We start from the raw sequence: 19,728 nt of genomic DNA, 5'->3' as shown, positions 1-19,728 counted from the left end.
CCACAAATTATTTTAGATGGAAGAAGTGGACTTTTGGAAGAGTGGAACTGCAAATCCAAATCCAAAGAGCAGGACATCAGGGGTATGGCTATTTCCAGTGCCCAGTGGGACCAGTCAAAGGGTGCCTTACCCAGGTTGTGCCGTTTCGACTTGGCATGTTCATGAATATGTTTCTTTGTGAAACAGCCAAAGAAGACACAGTGGAGGCAAGAGTGAAGCCTCTTCAGGTGGACACCACAAACATGACAGATGCACGACTTGGCCTGAAATTCAGAGAAGAGAATTAAAAACCACACATGGTATGACAGTTCTCAGAGAGAAATATTGAAGCACAGTGATCCATTTGCAAAGGGCACAGCTATGGGAGGGAAAGAAAGCAGGGGACTTCCTCTCCAAGTCTTACTATGCTAAAAGAGCATTCTGTTAATCCTTTCGATTATCCCCAAAAGTCCTTAGTTCACTTAACTCAATGCTAGCTCCATGTAAGAAAACTGCCCACAGCCTTAGTTACTGACACCCGTGAGCTCCTCGGATGGGCAGCGCCTGCAGCTGCAGGGGGCAGCCTGCATTCTGTCCCACCACCCCAACTCCCCCATTCCCATTCCAGGCTAGCAACACACAACCTCTTTGCCTGGAACCTGGGTATCATTTTAAATTTGATAATCCAGGTTCCCCAGCCACAGCAAATTTAGAAGTAATAATTACAGAAACAGATGGGGATATGAATCAGAGAATATACAGGAACAAAAAAAGAAACAGCTTTTGCCCATAACTAGACCATAGGAACCTAAAATCTTAATCATAGCAGTGACAAACTTAGTGGGGGACGATTCTCACATGCCCAAAACATCCAGGCATGCCAAGGTCTGAGCCCAGTGTGACAACCACATTTATTTTCACCGTAATTCTGAGACCATTAGACTGAATGTCCAGCCTCTGAGATGACACCACCCAGAGCATGTAAGTCCCTTCAGTTTTATCAGCGAGGAGAGAAGGGAGACAAACAAAGGTATAAAATAGGGTATGCAGAAGGGAAGACTAAAATCCAAAGTGCCTCTGAAAACAGCAGCTGGTAACACAAACAGTACATGCCACCTACTGTGCTGGGCACTGCCCCTCCTCGCCTCTGGGCGAGGGAGATGCAGGCCTGTCCACTTCCTGAAAACCCACTGAGGGGTGTGCTTTCTTCAAGAGGGTGGATAAGAAGCCATAACACAAAATAATAGCACACAGAGGTGGTACACCCTGGTATACTGAGAGAGACAATGAAATACTATGAAACTTAAGGAAGAACAATCACATCTAATTAAGGGAAATTCGAGGAAATCATAAAAGCTTGTTTGCAAGAGGTAGAATTTGAGCTGAGAGCTCAAAATTCTACCTAATCCTATGACATGTTTCTTATAAATGGTATGATCTTAATTAACATAGAATAAAGAGAATTGACGCAAAACAGAAGAAAGTCCTGCTATCCCTAAGAGCAAGGAGGGAAAAAGTATCCATTAAGCACCTAATTCCTCCCTCTGGTTGACTGCTATGTATTTGCAGACATGGGTGTCTCGACCATAGGTGACTAGCACCAACCAGTAAAAACAGGGTTTCCTGAGATGATAGATTACATAGACAAGAGACTGCTTCTCTAATATTAATCAAGTAGCTAACCAAGAGGCAATAAGCACTAAATATAGAGAACAGGAGCCTTTCTCTGATGTATTCATAAAAATCTCAACATCGTCTCTTGTATTATTAGTTTTCTCTGTATCAGCACTATCCAACAGAATGTTCTAGGATACTGGAAATGTTCTGTATCTGCACTTTCCAGTAGAGTAGCCACTAACCTCACATGGCTATCGAGCTCTTGAAATGTGGTTAGTGCCACCATGAAACTAGATTTTTAATTTTGTATCATTTTAATTAAAATTTAAATAGCAGTTTTGGCTAGTGACTATTATTATCAGACAACATAATTCTAGATCCTAAAATAAGCAACTACTAAATTACAGAAAGTTCTTTTCATAGTATTTGTCTCCTGAGCTCATTTACCACAGGAGCTAAAGCACAGAAACTAGAATTAATCTTGGATAACACAAGTAATAACAGTACTCACATTTGTAGGTTTGAAAACAAAACTCAAGATGTTTGCACAGGCAGGTGATTAGTACCACGAAGTACTAAGGAAAACAGACACTGATGTGAACGACTTACTTATAATCAAAGCCAACTGTCAGCTTTTTGTTTACTTTTTTAAAAGCCTTGAATTCAGCTGTGGCCATGGTTAGTGCAGCAGACACTGTGAACCACTCAGTATCAGTTACAAAACACGTTAACAGGGTTCAACTCCTGCATCTGCCACTTCCTGGCCATGCAACACTGAGCAAGTTATGTAACTTCCCTTCGCCTTAGTTTCTTCACTGTTAAAATATGTATGCTTCTATTTCACACAGCTGTTATGAGAACTGTAAGTAAACTGATGCTTTTAAAGTTCTTAGAATATTGCCTGTACATATTATCATTTGTAGTGGGCTGAGAGTGGCCTCCCAAAGGATTCGTCCACATCCCAATCTCCAGAACCTGTGAAAGTCATCATACTTGGAAACAGTATTTTGGCCTAGGTTAATGGTCTTGAGATGAGATTACACTCGATTATCTGGGTGGGCCTTAAATGCCATCCCACAGATCCTTACAGAGGAAGAGAGAGATGAGGCCACAAGTGAAGACCACGTGATGATGGAGGCAGAGGTGGAGTGATGAGGCCAGTCTTCCAGGAGCACAGCTTCTCTGGCAGAGCCTCTGCAGGGGCAGAGCCTGTCCAGCACCTTACTTGGGATTTGTGGCAGAACTTGCTTTAAACCATGTGGTGTGTAGTTGGCTCTGCACCTACCCCATCAGTTCTGTGCACAAAAGACAGCAGAGGTTTCCAAAAGACAAAACACTGTAAGATCTCACCAAAAGATTAAGTTCATGTTTGAAAGGACAACCTATAAAGAGATTTAAAAGACATATAAATACAATGAAATTCTATTGAATGATAAGAAGGAATGATCAACCCATGCAACATTTAAGTGCACATTGCCAAATGAAAAAAAGCCAGTCTAAAAAGGCTACATGCTGTGTAATCCCACTTATGTGACATTCTAGAAACGTCAAAACTATACAGAAGAGCCCAGTGGTTCTAGTAGTTTGGAGAGGGATGAGTAGGGGAGGTGTAGTTTTTTGGGCAAAGAAACTGTTCTGGGTAGATGTTGTGATAGAGGCATGACGCTATACATTTGTCAAAACCCACTGAACTCTATGGCATAAGAGCAAACCTTAATAAGTCAATTTTAAATAACTGGTTAGGCAGTCAGAGGGTGCCAGGACAGAATGCAGGCTATGAACACAGAACCAAACTGTTACAAATGTATGACATAACCTCCCTGAAAAGGGTGCAGATAAAGTTTTGGAATTTTTTTTTAAACATTTTTTATTGATTATGCCATTACATTTGTTCTATTCCCCTCCTCCTTTCCCCTCCACCCTGTACACCCCTCTCCCACCATTCCCCCCCTTTAGTTCATGAACACGTGTCTCAAGTTCTTTAGATTCTGTATTTCCCATACTATTCTTACCCTCCCCCCTATTTTCTATCTACTGTTTATGCTACTTATTTTCTGTACCTTCTCCCCCCCTCTCCTTCTCCCAATCCCCTGTTGCTAATCCTCCATGTGATCTTCCTTTCTATGGTTCATTCCTGATCTGTCTTCTTAATTTGCTTTTGTTTTAGGTGTGGTTGTTGATAACTGTGAGTTTGCTGTCCTTTCACTGTTCATCTTTTTTTTTATCTTCTTTTTCTTAGGTAAGTCCCTTTAACATTTTGTATAGTAAGGGCTTGGTGATGATGAACTCCTTGAACTTGACCTTATCTGAGAAGCACTTTATCTGTCCTTCCATTCTAAATGAAAGCTTTGCTGAATAGAGCAATCTTGGTTGTAGGTCTTTGGTTTTCATGATTTGGAATACCTCTTTCCAGCCCCTTCTTGCCTGTAAGGTCTCTTTGAGAAATCAGCTGACAGTCTGATGGGAACTCCTTTGCAGTTGACAATCCCCTTATCTCTTGCTGCTTCTAGTATTCTCTCCTTCATTTTAATCTTGGCTAATATAATTATGATGTGCCTTGGTGTGTTCCTTCTTGGACCCACCTTCTTAGGGACTCTCTGAGCTTCCTGGACTTCCTGGAAGTCTATTTCCTCTGCCAGAATGGGGAAGTTCTCTTTTATTATTTGTTCGAATAGGGTTTCCACTCATGGCTGTTCCTCTTCCCCTTCTGGTACCCCTATAATTCGAATGTTGGAATGTTTAAAGATGTCCTGGTGGTTCCTAAGCCTCTCCTCATTTTTTTGAATTCTTGTTTCTTCATTCTTTTCTGTTTGGTCATTTTTTCCTTCCTTCTGGTCTACTCCCTTGATGTGAGTCCCAGTTTCCTTTCCATTACTGTTGGTTTCCTGTGCATTACCATTCATTTCCATTAGTTTAGCTTTCATATGTTTCTCCAATTTGTGACTATAATCAACCAGTTCTGTGAGCATCCTGATCACCAGTGTTTTAAACTGTGCATCTGAAAGTTTGGCTATTTCTTCATCACTTAGATTTATCGGCTCTGGGGCTCTGAGTTGTTCTTGAGCCATTTTTGGTCTGTTCGTGCCCATTAAGTACGAAAAGCGGAGCCTTAGTTGTTCACCAGGACAGGGCAACTTAGGTCGCTGGTTTGTGACGCTGTATGTGGGGGCGAGGTCAGAGAGGGAGCAATGGCGGTCCTCTCTGCTCGCCAGTCTGTCCCACCGCCCCGGCCTGTTTATCCAAGCGTAAATGTGGGAGCCCACTGCCCTGCACCGTGTGGTCTCAATGCTCGCCTCTTCACTGGTTTATCTGCATGCAAATGCTCTACTGACCTCAGACAGCCAGTCACGCCTCTTCCCTGTGTCTGCCCGTAGCTAGCCCGCACCTGGGATCTGCGCCTTCGGCTGCTTGTGCACCACCTGTTCGGGGATCTTTTTTGCCAACCTGCTCCACTGCTGGCTTCGCTCCTCTTACCAGTTTAGCTGAGCATTTTGTTGTCTTTGGACTCTGTACTGTCGATTTGCTGTGTGGTTTGGTTGTGTTTATTCTTGTTAAAACTTTGTTTTTAGATTTGGTTGTGCACGGACGCAAGGTGTTTCCACCTACGCATCCATCTTGGCGGAAGTCCTCTGGGATTTTTATTTAGAAGTTTTGTCAATGTTTTTGTGATCACATGACACAGGAACTCGACTCTCATTTATATCAATCAGCCTATGGTAAAACTGGTTTTAATAAATGTTGTTTCACTTTAAGTCGCAGTTCCCAAGGACCTCCTGACATTAAGTGAGAACATACTGCACAGACACATGCATACATAGTAAGCATGAACACAGCTGTCTCCCAGCTATGTCCCTGAAGGCCAAGAAGCCACAAAACTCCAGTATTAACAAATAACAAGCCCATGCTCAGAGAGGATTTTCTAATTCTATCTCCAATAAAAAGAACCAGAGCTCCTTGGAGCAGACTCTAGGGTCGAAGCAAATACACCAGAGGAGCCTTGAACATCTTGCAATCCAGAAAGTAAAAGTGCTCGACAACAAAACACAAATGTTGAGGGTGTCAAAGGGACACAGAAGCCAACTGGAAGAGCTCTCAGTGGCTAAACCCAGAACAATCTGAACAACAAACTAAGTAACATTATTAGATTATAATCCATAGTATAAAATACCCACAAGTCCATACCGATATAAATGACTGAAACATGCATGAATGAGAAAAGATGAATCTTCAATAGAAAAATTGCAAGTAATTGATCTAGAGACCCTTTGCCCTCAAGGAGGAGGCGCAGGACCACTGACTCCCTAAATGAGCATGCACGGCCCCTTGCCACCAAATTCAGCCCAGAGAGATGCTGGGAAAACTCATTTCCCTTCAGTGTGGCCACCTGGCAGCCATGTGGTCAAGCTCAGCATTAACAATGGTGAGTCACGTCCACTACATCACCTGGACAAACCTAAGAGGGCCACTTCACCTATGCAGCCTTACCCCCCACCCCATAACCATGAGAAAAACATCACACAAACCCAAATCAAAGGACATTCTGCAAGAGCACTGATCAATATTACTCAAAACCGTTAAAGTCATCAAAATAAAGGTCTGACAAACTGTCAACACCTGAGAAGCCTGAGACTAAATATAACACAGTATCCTACACGGGATAAATTGATGTTTCTCTCTCAATCTTCCTCTTCCTCTCCCTAAAATCAATTAAAAAATTAGTTAGAAAATTTACAAAATTAAAAAAATACCTTTTTCTAGTTAAGATCTTTTATTGAGAATGGCTTATAGCCCACTTAGTGTGAATGGTGTAATATTTTATTGTAATGATAAGAAAGATGCAAACAATCAATCAAGCAAAATGTTCATTCCTCAAAGCAATATTGTTTGAAAAGAAAAAAATTAACTCAAGAAAAGGGACATATTCAAAAAATAAACTGAACTTAAAAAAATTATAAAAAGGAGGAGGAGAAAAGCCAGGAGAAGTTCTTGCATCTTTCAATGCAGCAGCAAAGTACGAAGCTGGTTATCAAGAGAGAGTCAGTCTTTTGTGGAGCTGATAACACACGTACATTTCATGGCTCTTGGTCCAATGTCTACCAGATCCTGGATGTCAGCCCAGGTATTGTTATTCCCCAACAATGATATGTACTCAAAAGATCAACACGGAGATTCATTCATATTTCAGGACAGGCACCTAAGACTCCAAAACTGAAATAGCATTGATAAAAAGAGATGATCATCAGTACAGAACCCTAAAGTAAATAATTTCCTAAAACACCGACTTAAGATAAATAACACAAGACCATTTTTCAACTGAAATGCTCTCCCTTCTCCCAGTACAACCCAAGCCCTCATAGCACCCCTCTATAACAGACTACCATAGCCCCTCCCTTCTTAAGCAAGAGACCACAAACTATAGTCATACTGTCACTCTGTAAAGGTATGAAATGGGAGGTAGAGAATTATTTGTGCTCCATGATACCAGACTACCTTAAATGGTCATGTTTTACATTTAATTTTTTATTTGTCTCCTTTATCTACCTCCCCTGCTCCCTGCTGTTTCCTATTACAATAAATCATTTCTAAAGTTCAGTTTAAAAATGCATCTCAGATTCAACGTCAAATAGAAAATCACATTTCAATCCATCAGCAAACCAAGACACAGTTAATTGCCTAAAACTATTCTGTCTCTACATAGATTTTTAGGATTAAGTTTTACAAATTCTTAAATTCTCCAAGCAGAAAGCTTTTATACACATATGAAATGGAAAATACAGTGCTGTTACCATCCAATAGAACAGTGGTTGTTCTGTTGTAAAGAAGATCTACATGCAGAGGCAACAAATGACAAAAGGAAACAATGTATGCACAATGTATACCTACACGACAAAAACAAAATGTATCTTTCCTTTACATATACACAAATATTTACAATTTAAAAAAAATCTGGAAGACCCAGATAGCAAACAGATTTTAATAGTAGTTACCTACTATTAGGGGCCAGGGAAGGTTCACTTTCTGGAAGTCTTTAAGGTATTTCATTTTATTTTAAAGATTTATTTATTTATTTATCTTTAGAGGGGAAGGGAAGGAGAGAGGGAGAGAAACATCAATGTATGGTTGCCTTTCGTGAGTCCCCCACTGGGAACTGGCCTGCAGGGAACTGGCCTGCAACCCTGGTATGTGCCCTGACTGGGAATCGAACCGCGATTGTCTGGTTCGCAGGCCCGCACTCAATCCACTGAGCTACACCAGCCAGGGCCTAAGGTATTTTATTTTTATGCACTGAGAATATATTAATTTGCTTAACTATTTCTTTTAAAAAGAAACATGAATTCATTACTTTTCATCTTCCTTGTAAAACTTACCAACATCTGAGCATCTATCAATCCCTGTGCATAGGAGTTTTCATTGAACATCTACCAATAGTTTGAATTCTAAGGCAGATATTACCTTGCCATGTGACATCTACTGTTAAATGGTCTTTTAACAATAATGACTTCAATTCCTCAAGGAAAAAATCCAGGAGTAAGAGCTAACTCTGAACTGAAGACAGAATGGAAAGTTCAGGAAAAAAAATTGACTCACCCCACTTTCTTCCAAAAGGTGCCCATATCATAATTCTGTAAACAGTGGTGTTGAACTACAAACACAGAAACAGAAAAAAACAAAACCAAAAGAAAACATGCCCGAGTAAGGTGATGACTTCTGGATCTTAGAGGTTTCCAGCCTCTCACTTACCATTCTGCAAACTGACATCCTTCCTTCTAGCCCTGTTCCCAGACAAAACATCCCCCTAAGGACCTCTACCCGAAGAATCACTTTCAGCACCAAACCCTAGGCCCCAGGAGCCTTCAAGAGCATTTTCCTAACCTCCAGATCACTGCCCAAATTAAACTAGACTCAATTATGGTCCCAAATTACTAACAGTAGGTTTGACAACTCTTTTTCACCTATGGTAAAGCATACTGGTAAAAGCATTTATTATAGCGACAAAAGAGGCTCATTCTGAGTGCAAGTTCCTGTAACATTTAGTCACAGTTTAGTCACAGAACAATTCCAAGAAAAAAATTTATTATTTAAAAAAATAATACCTGTACCCCAAATGTCTATATGTTCAAAATATAATACAGACTATGTTAAGTCTCACTAGGTAACAGAACTGAAAATCCCATTTTTATTGCTAGTTTCCATCTTGACACACAAACCCTTAAGCGGCAAAGCACTTGTTTTATTTAACAAAAGCCAGAAAGGCACAGGACAGGCCCTGGCACAGCTGGGAATCCTCCTCACATTCCGTGGTACAAGTCAAGCCTGAAGTGGGCAGAAAGTTAGCAAATCTGACCATGTTCTTCTCACTCTCCGCCTATCAAAAAAAGAATCAAAGTTTGGATACTAAGTATAGGTGGGTATAACCCACCTATACTTAGATGAGAAAAGTTTTAACTCCTGCTCACTCAGGGATTCATTTCTGTAGTTACCTTGTAGTTGAGTGTCAGTCTCACTAGAAACCAACTCTTTCTAAATGGGCCACTAGAGAGTGCTAGAAACTCAGTTACATAGGACCCAAAGTAATGCAAGAAAATAATCCCCTAAAATCTGGAGAACGGACAGATGAAGGACAATCTAGTTCATGGCTGGTACACTACCAAAAGGTACTACAATACTGATAGACCTGAATTTCGAGAGAAGAATTTATCACCACTTCATGTCTGTCTATAGCTTAAGTTGTTTTTTCAACAGCTTTCACACTAAGCACCTAACATTAAAATAACAACAAACTAATCCAAGCCACATACAGCAAAAGATTCCTTTCTTTAGGAAATGAGGCAAAGTTAAGGATAGATTAAACCCGACTTTCAACTTTGTTAAAAATTATGGGGGAGGAGACAAGAAGGGGGAGAGAGGGGAAAGGTGTGGAGAAAGGAAAAGAGGAGGAGATCACCTACTTAATCTGGTGTGGAAATGAATCTCACGTAAATGCTGACCGAGAGTGCAGCACAGTGGCAAGATTTTCATCAGACAGCGAGTGTTTCAGCCAGGTGATTTTTTAAAGGGCACACAACTCCATCAACCACGATTTCACTCCCACCCCAATGTAAGTCTGTTTCATCTGATTTCAGTTCATCCTAAAAAGTAACGCTTCCCAGCACCATTACTGATAAAAAGAAATTTAAGGTTAACATTTTAATCAGCAGGTGTTAGTTTTCCCATTAAACAAAACAAAAAATGCTATTGAAGGTGGAAATCTTGAACTCCCAACCTCAGACTGTAAAACTGCAGAACCGCCCTTCATTATAAAAACCAAGTTTTACAAAGATTAAAGAATGCCGTTATTTTCTGATTTCCAAATTATTAATAAGCTAATCACCTGGATGGAATGTATATCTGAAAAATAATATGACCCTAAGTATTATTTCCTCAGTGTCTAATGTAGGTGATTAATTTCTTGCAAAAGCCTCTTACGGAGGAATGCATGCCAGGTTCTACCCTCATATCAGACTAACCTTTTCTTTTAACCCTGTGGAGGTCGAGATAAAAAAAAAATTACAGCGTGAGTCGCCTTATTTGCATCTGTCAGATAAGCCGCCACCTCCACTGTCACAAATGCGTCTCCAAATACATCGTTGTTCTGATAACGGTATGGTTTTCCTAAACATGTCTCGCTATCCCGGGTCCCATATCCAACCACGCCCAAACGTGGAGTTTAAAAAAAAAAAAAAAGAAAGATGCCATCTCCCTATATTTGTTTCTGCAGATGCTGGACTCGGTGTGGTGTTTAGCCAAACACAGCAGTAACTGCACCGTAGTAACAAACCCAGTCCCGACACACGGTTGCGCTCCCTTGGTCCAGGTAATCCTTAATGGGGTACACAACGCGTACTCAAGATGGTGGCAGGGGAATGAGCCCACGGCAGACCACCGCACAGGCCCCGGAGAGTCTCTGTCGCCCTAATTTTTTGTTGCATTTTTTTTTTAGTGCACGCATCCTTGACCCTAACCCCTCCCACGCCTGGAGAATTCCTCCGAGTGGCCCTGCTCGGAAACTGGCCTCCTCCGCAGGAGGCTTTCGACGCAAGCCTGAAAGAGAATATACCCCTTCACAGATCTGCACTCGTCCACCCCCGAAACTGGACACTCTCCGGAGACCCTGCCCCATCCCCACCCTCACGCCCGGAGCCGCGCAGCCGAGAACACCGTCCGGAAGAGACTGAGGGGGAGGAAGAGGAAATGGAGTGGAGGAGGGGAGTGAGACAGAAAGAAAAGCACTCCTGTGCCCCGCCCCATGGTAGCACACAGCCACGAGGGTCTGCGGGAGGCTAACAAGCCCTCCCTGCCCTTTCCTCAACCTCTGGCCCCCAATCGGGACCAGAAACAACTCCACCCGCGCTGGCTCGCCAGGTGCTTCTGCAGACTCTCAGCCCGGCCCGCAGTCTCCGGGGGTGGGGGGATGGGGCTCACCTTGCGCTTGCGGGCCTCCGCAGTGCCGCACCACACGAAGCACTGGTAGATGGCCCGCAAGTTCTGCTTCCAGTTATCCACTTTGAAGCTACTCAGGTGCGTACAGCCGGGCGGCGAGACCACCAGCTCCGCGTCCATGGCCTCGATCTCCGGCTCGGGCCGAGACATCATGGGGGGCAAGGCCCGACCGCGCGCGGGGGGCGGCGAAGGAGAAGAGGACGACGCCAGTGCGGCACAGGGGCTGCCAGGCGGCGCGCCCCGGTTGTCAGAGGGAATGGTGCTGGGACAAAGCGCGGGCAGCGACGAAGATGGTGCTGTGCAGGCGCCGAGAGACAGGCGGCTGCCAGCCAGATGCCGTCTTCCAGGCACTGGGCGGGTTTGCAGGGGCGGGGGCGGGGGGGGGGCGCGGGCAGGGCAAGGCGCAAAGGCCGCGGGCGCTGACTACGTCATCACCCCGCCGGCTGCGGGCGTCCAGAGCGCAGGCTCCAGCCACCCCCCAGGCTCCTCCCCGCTGTCGACTGCCCGACCGCAAGGGCGGAGAGAGCTTGACGCTAAGGAGGGACCGCCCACGCGCTTACACCATTGGTTGCCCACCTGTCCACAGCCCCTGCGCTGCGGCGAGAGCTCTCCTTATTCAGCCCCTCTCTGGTTTACAGCTGCTTTCCTGGCTGCAGGCAGGTAGCGGGTAGGAGTTCAGGGCTCCCACCGAAAACTGGGGAGCTTGGGCCTAGGGGAGGATTGGGTGTCTCGGGCTGCACTGAACCGGTTTGCCCCGGCCTGAGCTCTGCCGCAAAGAGGCGGAGCGACGCGCTGGGATTGCGAATCGCTGCGGTCTAGCCCTGCCGCAGTCTCTTAGCGCGCCTTCTCAGCCAAGGCCGCACTTCCGCGGTTCAAGGTTGGTTCCATTGACAACAGAAGTCCTCCATCTGGGACCCTCTGCAGGGCAGTCTATCTTCGAAGCTGTCTCAGGCACTACAGTGCCATCACCGTGAATTGGAACCGTGCTACTACCTGCTCGGTGCTGCTTCAAGGTGCAGCTTGGGGTCCCTCCCCACCGGGAACACGCAGTCTGATTCAGCACATATCCAAACATGCAAGCCGCTTATCCAATTTAAATGTTCTAATAGCCGCATTTTGAAACATGAGAAACACGTGAAATTAAGTAGCAAACTTTTATACAATATGGCCAAAATTATTTCAGCATGTAAGAAACATTGCAGAATTATTAACTATTTTACAGGTTTTGGACAAATTCTTCTATATGTGGTATTTTACATTTACAGAACATCCAATTCATAGTAGCTGTATTTCAAGTGTTAGGGGCTATCATATTGGACAGCACAGGTCTATTCAGTACATATGTTGCCAAACCAGGGCAGATTGTGAAAAGATCTTTAAAGACAAATGCGAACAATATCTTGGGGGAGTCAAGGCCCAAAAGATCTGGGAAAACTTGGAGGCCATGTGGTGCTACTTAACCTATACTGACCCACAGTGTTAACCTGCTTTGCTGCATTCCTGGACAAGTTGAGAAAACGGAAATTTCTGTCCAGGCCAGTCCAAAGCTATCACAAGTTAAAAAAAAAAGAAAAAGAAAAAAGAATAATGGCATTGCAATTAAAGCTGCAGGGTTTAATGGGCTGAGGACTAGAATAAATCTTTCGTGGAACAAATTGCCAAGCACACTTTTGCCTGGGCCTTGGTCGCTGCTACGTACAATGTATTCCAACCTGCTACTCCTTAGCTTATGCTGCCTAACCTCCTTCAGGGACTATCAGATACTTCTTTGAAAGTAAGGCCTTCCCTTGCCACCCTACCGAAACGTATAACCACCACACCAAAATTCTCCATCCCTTTACCCTGCTTTTTTGTTTCTCAAGAGAATTTATTTGTTTATTATTTCTTATTTACTTTTTCTGTAGCATAAATACTCCATGTGGGTAATGGTTTTTGTTTTTTATTTAGTTCTATATCCCCCAGTGTCCAGGGTAGTACTAGGTACATGAGGGTTCTTAAAATTACCTGTTGAATTAACCCACACAAACTTTTAAGATCGTTCTCAGTAAAATAATGGTTAAGTAGGGTGCCCTATGGATAGGTTAGAGAAAGGAATATCAGTTTACTAAAAAGTGATATCACAAATAGTCTCTAAGTCATGAATTAGAAATTATATGTGATTCACCTCTATACATATTTTAAGGAATATTCTAATATCACTAGGCTTACAAATATGATTTGGTTTCAAGAATGTGTACTTAGAATTCAGTCCCCTAATATCTATAATAAATAACATGTGTCATTTAGGAGTGGAAGAATTCCTGTGTGCTCTACTTGTTATAAATAATTTTAAATGGTCTATAATTCTAATAGCCATACATATAGGTAAATTAAAACAGAATGTATCCTTCAGAAGCAATTTCCAAAAGAGGCATTGACAAAGCTGTTTAGTACACCATTTGAGCCGGGGGTGGGGGGCGGGTTTTGAAACACCTTAAATGGCCTTTAATGGAAGAATGGTTGAATGAACTATGGAATAGACATTCTAGGGAATTCTATGTAGGGTTTTTTTTTATGTAAGAGAACTTTATCTTAATGAAAATGTCTGCTTTTTGAGCTAGCTCTTTTCCCCACCATTAGAAAACAACTTTATTGCTAAAAAGCAATCCATTTATTTAATCATACTCTTTTTAGGCCATTTTAACTTTTTCCACCACTGTAAGACCACTCTCTGTTTTTCAGTCTTCAAACATTTTTTTCAGGAGAATTTGCATCACTATCTCTGTTTCTGTTTCTTTATTTTCTCCAGTTAGAAGATTCAGTGTATTGCCCACTTTCACCGTTCTGCTTTTCATCCACAATTTTGTCCCATTCAGCCTGAGCTCATATTTGTAGAATGCACCTTCTATTTCATTTCTTCTAACATCTAGGCCTGTCTTCAGGATAACATCTTACTGAAAAGACTGCACTATCTTTTCACTTCTTGGGGAAGTCAAGGTCCAAAATATCTGGGAAAACTTGGAGGCCATGTGGTGCTACTCACCTATACTGATCACAATGTTAACTAGTTTTGCTGCAGGCTAAAATCAGTGGAGTTTTTTAGAGGCTATGTTACTTTTGAGTCTTATGGGAAAATATATTCTGGAGATATTGAAAGCCCTGCGAGTCCCAGTAAGAAAATGTTATGGAAAAGTGTTTTTACAATTTGGTGCATTTAATTTGGAACTAAAAATATATATAAGTATCAAATCCAGTAAGTTTGTGTGAAGGTATCCTTCATAGCGCTTCTCAGAGCCCAATCTGTGCACCTGGTTTTCCTAGAATACTGGTGGGCAGTCATAGCCATGGTGCATATAACCTTCCTGGGTCCTCAAGGTCAAGGGAAACCAGACATTTGCTCCAAGCCTATGTTGGGAGACTGCAGTAGGCGCCAGAGCCCTAGGCAGACAGGGTCAGCCCATGAGGCTCCCAAGACCTTTTAGCCCTTGGGCATCCCAAAGCTGACCTGGCCAGAGCAGGACCTGCAGACTCATGTGAAGATCTGGCTGAAGCACACAGAGGTGCTCACATACTTGCTGAGTCCCTATTTCACAGGCACTGGCAGGGCGCCTGCAGTTTTTTTTTAAAGTGAAAGATCTGTAAGTACTAATATGGAAAGTCTACAAGACATAAATGAATAAAACAAATTGCAGAAAAATACAGACAGTATTTTGCTTACATTTATGAAAAAACACTATATGTATGTGTGTACATATATATGTATGTGTCTTTGATTAATCCCATCACCTTCTTTCCACCAGTCCTCTGACCCTTCCCTTTGACAGCTGTCAATCTTTTCCATGCATCCAGGCCTTTGTTTTTACTTTGTCAGTTTATTTTGTTTATTAGATTCCACATATAATTGAGATCATATGGTATTTGGCTTTCTCTGACTGGTTTATTTCACTCCGCATAATAATATCTAAGTCCATCCATGATGTCACAAAAGGTAAGATAGTAAGATTTCCTTCTTTTATTTTTTAATGGCCGAGTAATATTCTGTTGTGTAAATGTACCACAGCTTTGTTATCCACTCATCTGCTGATGGGCACTTGGGCTGTTTCCACATCTTAGCTGTTGTAAATAATTCTGCAATGAACATACAGGTGCATATATTCTTTTGGATTAGTATTTCTGGATTCTTCAGATATATTATTCACAGAGGTGAGATCACTGGGTCAAAAGGGAGTTCCATTTTTTTAAAGATTTATTTATTTTTAGAGAAAAGGGAAGGAAAACATTAATGTGCATCCCCTACTAGGGACCTGTACCACAACCCAGGCATGTGCCCTGACTGGGAATCAAACTGGCAACCATTTGGTACCCAAATTAGCACTCAGTCCACTGAGCCACAGCAGCCAGGGCAGGAGTTCTGTTTTTAATTTTTTCAGCAAACTCCATACTGTTTTCCACAGTGGCTGCACCCATCTGTGTTCCCACCAACAGTGCATGAGGGTTCCCTTTTCTCCACATTCTCAGCAACATTTGTTATTTGTTGATTTATTGATAATAGCCATTCTGACAGGTGTGAGCTGATATCATTATGGTTTTAATTTGCATCTCTGTGATGATTAGTGATGTTGACCATCTTTTCATATGTCTGTTGGCCATCTGTATGTCTTCTTTGAAGAATTGTCTATTCAGGTAATTTGCCAATTTCTTAATTGGATCATCTTCCTAGTGCTGAGTTGTACAAGTTCTTTATATATTGTATTTTGGAAATGAACCCTGCTCCCATTCACTGGGTTCACTTTTCATTTGGTTGATGGTTTCTTTTGCTGTGCAGAAGCTTTTTAGTATGATGTAATCTGATTTATCTTTTCCTTTTTATTGCCTGACGAGGTATACTGGTAAAAATATTGCTATGAGAGATGTCTGAGACTTTACTGCCTATGTTTTTTTCTAGGATTTTATGGTTTCGTGACATTCTTTTAAGCGTTTTATACATTTTGAGTTTATTCTTGTGTATAGTATAAGCTAGTGGTCTGGTTTCTTTTTTTTTTTTTTTTTTTTTGCATGTACTAGTTACTAGTCCAGTTTTCCCAACACCATTTGTTCAGGTGACTGACTTTACTCGATTGTATACCCTTGGCTCCTTTGTCAATAATTAATTGACCATTAAGGCATGAGTTTATTTCTGGGCTCCCTGTTATTTTCTGTTGATATATGTGCCTGTTCTTATGTCTGAACCAGGTTCTTTTAAATACTATGGCCTTGTAGTAAAGTTTGATATCAGGAATTGTGTGGCCTTCAACTTTGATCTTCTTTTGCTGAATCTATTCGGGGTCTTTTTGCCAAGTCTTTGGTTCCATATACATTTTTGGAATGTTTGTTATAGACTTGTGAAGTATGCCATTGGTATTTTAGTAGGAATTGCATTGAATCTATACATTACTTTGAGTAGTATGGACATTTTAATGATGTTGATTCTTCCAACCCATGAACATAGTATATGCTTCCAGTTCTTTGTATCGTCCAAAATTTCTTTCTCCAGTTTCCTATAATTTTCCAAGTACAAGTCTTTCACCTCCTTGGTTAAATTTATTCCTAAGTACCTTATATACTTTTGTTGCAATAGTAAATGGGATTGTTTTCTTAATTTTGCTTTCTGATCATTAAAGGTATATAAAATGCTTCTGATTTCTGAATATTAATTTTATATCATGCTATTTTTCCAAATTCACTTATTAGATCTAGTACTTTTTGGCGGAGTCTGTAGGGTTTTCTACATATAGTATGATCTCATCTATGAATGATGATCGTTTCATTGCCTCCTTTCCAATTTGGATGCCTTTTTATTTCTTTCTTCTCTGATTGCTGTGGCTAGGACTTCCAGTACTATGTTGAATAAGAGAGGTGAAAGCAGACATACCTGTCTTGTTCTGTTCTTAATAGAAATGTTTGTAGTTTTTGTTTATTGAGTATAACGTTGGCTGTGGGTTTGTCATATATGGCCTTTATTGCATTGAGCTATGTTCCCTCTATTCCCACCGTGCTGAATTTTTAATCACAAATGGTTGCTTAGTTTAATCAAATGCTTTTTCTGTACCCATTGATGTGATCATGTGACTTTTATCCTTCATTTTGTTTATGTGATGTATCACATTTATTGATTTACAAATATTATATCAACCTTGCATCCCTTACATCACACTTGATCATGGTGTATGATCTTTTTAATGTACTGCTGCATCTGGTTTGCTAATATTTTGTGGAGGGTGTTAGCATTGGGGATATTGGCCTATTATTGTGTTTCTTTGTTGTGTCTTTATCTGGTTTTGGTATTAGAATAATGCTGGCCCAATAAAAAGAGCTTGGGAGTCTTCCCTCCTCTTGGATTTTTTGGCATAGTTTGAGAAGGAGAGATGTTAGTTTTTCTTTGAATATTTAGCAAAATTCACCTGTGAAGCCTTCTGGTGCAGGACTTCTGTCTGGTGGGAATTTTTTGATTACTGCTTTAATTTCATTAGTTGTAATCTGTCTATTCAGGTTTTCTGATTCTTCCTGATTCAGATTTGGAAGATTTTATGTTTCTAGAAATTTATTCATTTTGCCCAAGTCGTCCAATCTATTGGTATATAGTTGTTTATAGTAACTTCTTACAACAATTTATATTTCTATGGTGTCAGTTGTTAACTTCTCTTTCATTTCTGATTTTATTTATTTGGGTCCTCTCTCTTTTTTTCCTGATGAGTTTGCATCCCATATATTATGGATTGTGTGTTTACTTATTTATTTTTGTTTCCAGGTAACTTTTGTTTCTTCCTTGATCTCATTATGAACACGTTCATTATTTAATAATGATTATAATCATCATCATTATTATTATTCAATGGTATTATTCAGTGATTGAATTATTATTCAATAATCAATGATTTGTTGCCTCTTGCACTAAATAATAATTTAGCCTCCAAGTGTTTGAATGATTTTCAGGGGGGTTTTATTATAGTTGGTTTCTAGTTTCATACCATGGTGGTCAGAGAAAATGCTTGATATAATTTCAATGTTCTTGAATTTAGTAAAGCTTATTTTGTGTCCTATCATGTAATCTGTCTTTGAGAATATTCTTTGTGCACTTGAGAAGAATGTATATTTTGTTACTTTTGAATGAAGTGTTCTCTAAATATCAATTAAATCCATTTGATTTAGTTTGTGGTTTAAGTCTGCTGCTGCCTTGTTGAATTTTTGTCTGGAAGATCTATCTAATGATGTCAATGGGTGTTAAAATCCTCCATTATAACTGTATTATTGTCTATCTCTCCTAATGTCCACCAAGAGTTTCTTTACATATTTAGGTGCTCCTGTATTGGGTGCATATATGCTTACAACAGTTATATCCTCTTGTTGGGTTGATCTCCATAGTACTATATAGTGACTTTCTTTGTCTCTTGTTATGGCTCTTGAAGCCTGTTATGGTTTTGAAGTCTATTGTTTTCTATTTTTTTAAGATTATTATTTTTAGAAGGGGGGAGGAGGGAGAAAGAAAGGGAGAGAAACATGATGTACAAGAGAAACAATGATTCGTTGCCTCTTGCACATCCCCAGCTGGAGACCCAGCCCACAATCCAGCCATGTACCATGATCAGGAACTGAACCCGCAACCCCTCAGTCTTCAGGTCAGCGTTCAATCCACTGAGCCACACAAGCCAGGGCTGGTCTATTGTTTTCTGATATAAGTATTGCTTCCCCAGCTTTTTTGTTTGTTTCCATTTGCATGAAATATTTTTTTCCATTCCTTCACTTTTGGCCTGTGTGAGTCTTTGTTCTGAAGTTAGTCTCTTTGAGGCAGCATATATGTGGGTCATGTTTTCTCCACCATTCAGCTACCCTATGTCTTTTGACTGCTGCATTTAAAACATTTACATTTAAGGTTATTATTGATAGGTACTTATTTATTGCCATTGTATTCTTTATACCTATGTTCCTTTCTGTCTCTATTTCTATTTTTCTTCTACTTAATGTAGACACTTTAACATTTCTTGAAATACTGGTTTCATGGTAATGAACTCCTATAGTTTGTTGTGGGTTTTTGGGGTTCAGGTTTTGGGATTTTTTGGTTTGGTCTGGGGAGCTTTTTATTTTGCCTTCAATTTTAAATGATGGCCTTACTGGACAAAGTAGTCTTGGCTGTAGTTCCTTGCTTTTCATCGCTTTGAATATTTCATGTCATTCCCTTCTGACTTAAAGTATTTCTGTTGAGAAATTAGGTGACAGTCTTAAGGGAACTACTTTGTAAGTAGCTAATTGCTGCCTTTAAGATTCTCTCTTTGTCTTTAACCTTTAGCATTTTAATTATGATGTGTCTATGTTGGGTCTCCTTTGGGTTCACCTTGATTGGGACTCTCTGTTCTTCCTGAACTTGTGTGACATTTTGCTCCAGCAGTTAGGGAATTTTCAGCCATTAGTTCTTCGAAGAGGTTCTGTATGCCTTGTTCACCCTTTTCTCCATCTGGTACCCCTATGACGTGGATGTTATTATGCTTAACGTTGTCCCAGAGGTTGCTTAGACTTTCCTCATTTTTTAAATTCTCTTTTCTTTTTAATGCTTTGCTTGGGTACTTACTGTTGTCTTGTCCTCTAAATCGTTGATTTGATCCTCTGCTTCATTTAACCTGCTTTTGATCCTTTCTATTG

General features: G+C 40.9%; 1 protein-coding gene and 1 pseudogene across 2 annotated transcripts in view; both read right to left on the bottom strand.

The window, feature by feature from the left end:
• Window positions 1-11,750, bottom strand: part of USP22 (ubiquitin specific peptidase 22) — a 48,680-nt gene extending 36,930 nt beyond the window's left edge. Inside the window, exons 1-2 of one of the 2 annotated variants that reach the window (XM_053665674.1) lie at window positions 11,653-11,750; window positions 131-263 (exon numbers count right to left, since the gene is read on the bottom strand). Coding sequence is in view for 1 of the 2 variants with exons in the window: in XM_037163155.2 (XP_037019050.2) it covers window positions 131-263; window positions 11,059-11,229 (304 nt within the window). In the remaining variant the exon portion in view is untranslated. Of the gene's footprint in view, window positions 1-130; window positions 264-11,058; window positions 11,455-11,652 lie in introns of those variants that run through there. The other variant, XM_037163155.2, reaches the window with a different exon arrangement.
• Window positions 11,751-13,726: 1,976 nt separating this feature from the next.
• LOC119062266 (mitochondrial transcription rescue factor 1-like) lies at window positions 13,727-14,391 on the bottom strand (annotated as a pseudogene).
• Between the last annotated feature and the right edge of the window lie 5,337 nt (window positions 14,392-19,728).

Source organism: Artibeus jamaicensis, unplaced genomic scaffold, assembly GCF_021234435.1.
Source record: "Artibeus jamaicensis isolate MK-2021 breed Jamaican fruit bat unplaced genomic scaffold, CSHL_Jam_final contig_419, whole genome shotgun sequence".
NCBI classification, from domain to species: domain Eukaryota; kingdom Metazoa; phylum Chordata; class Mammalia; order Chiroptera; family Phyllostomidae; genus Artibeus; species Artibeus jamaicensis.
This window is presented reverse-complemented; position numbering and strand designations above follow the sequence as displayed.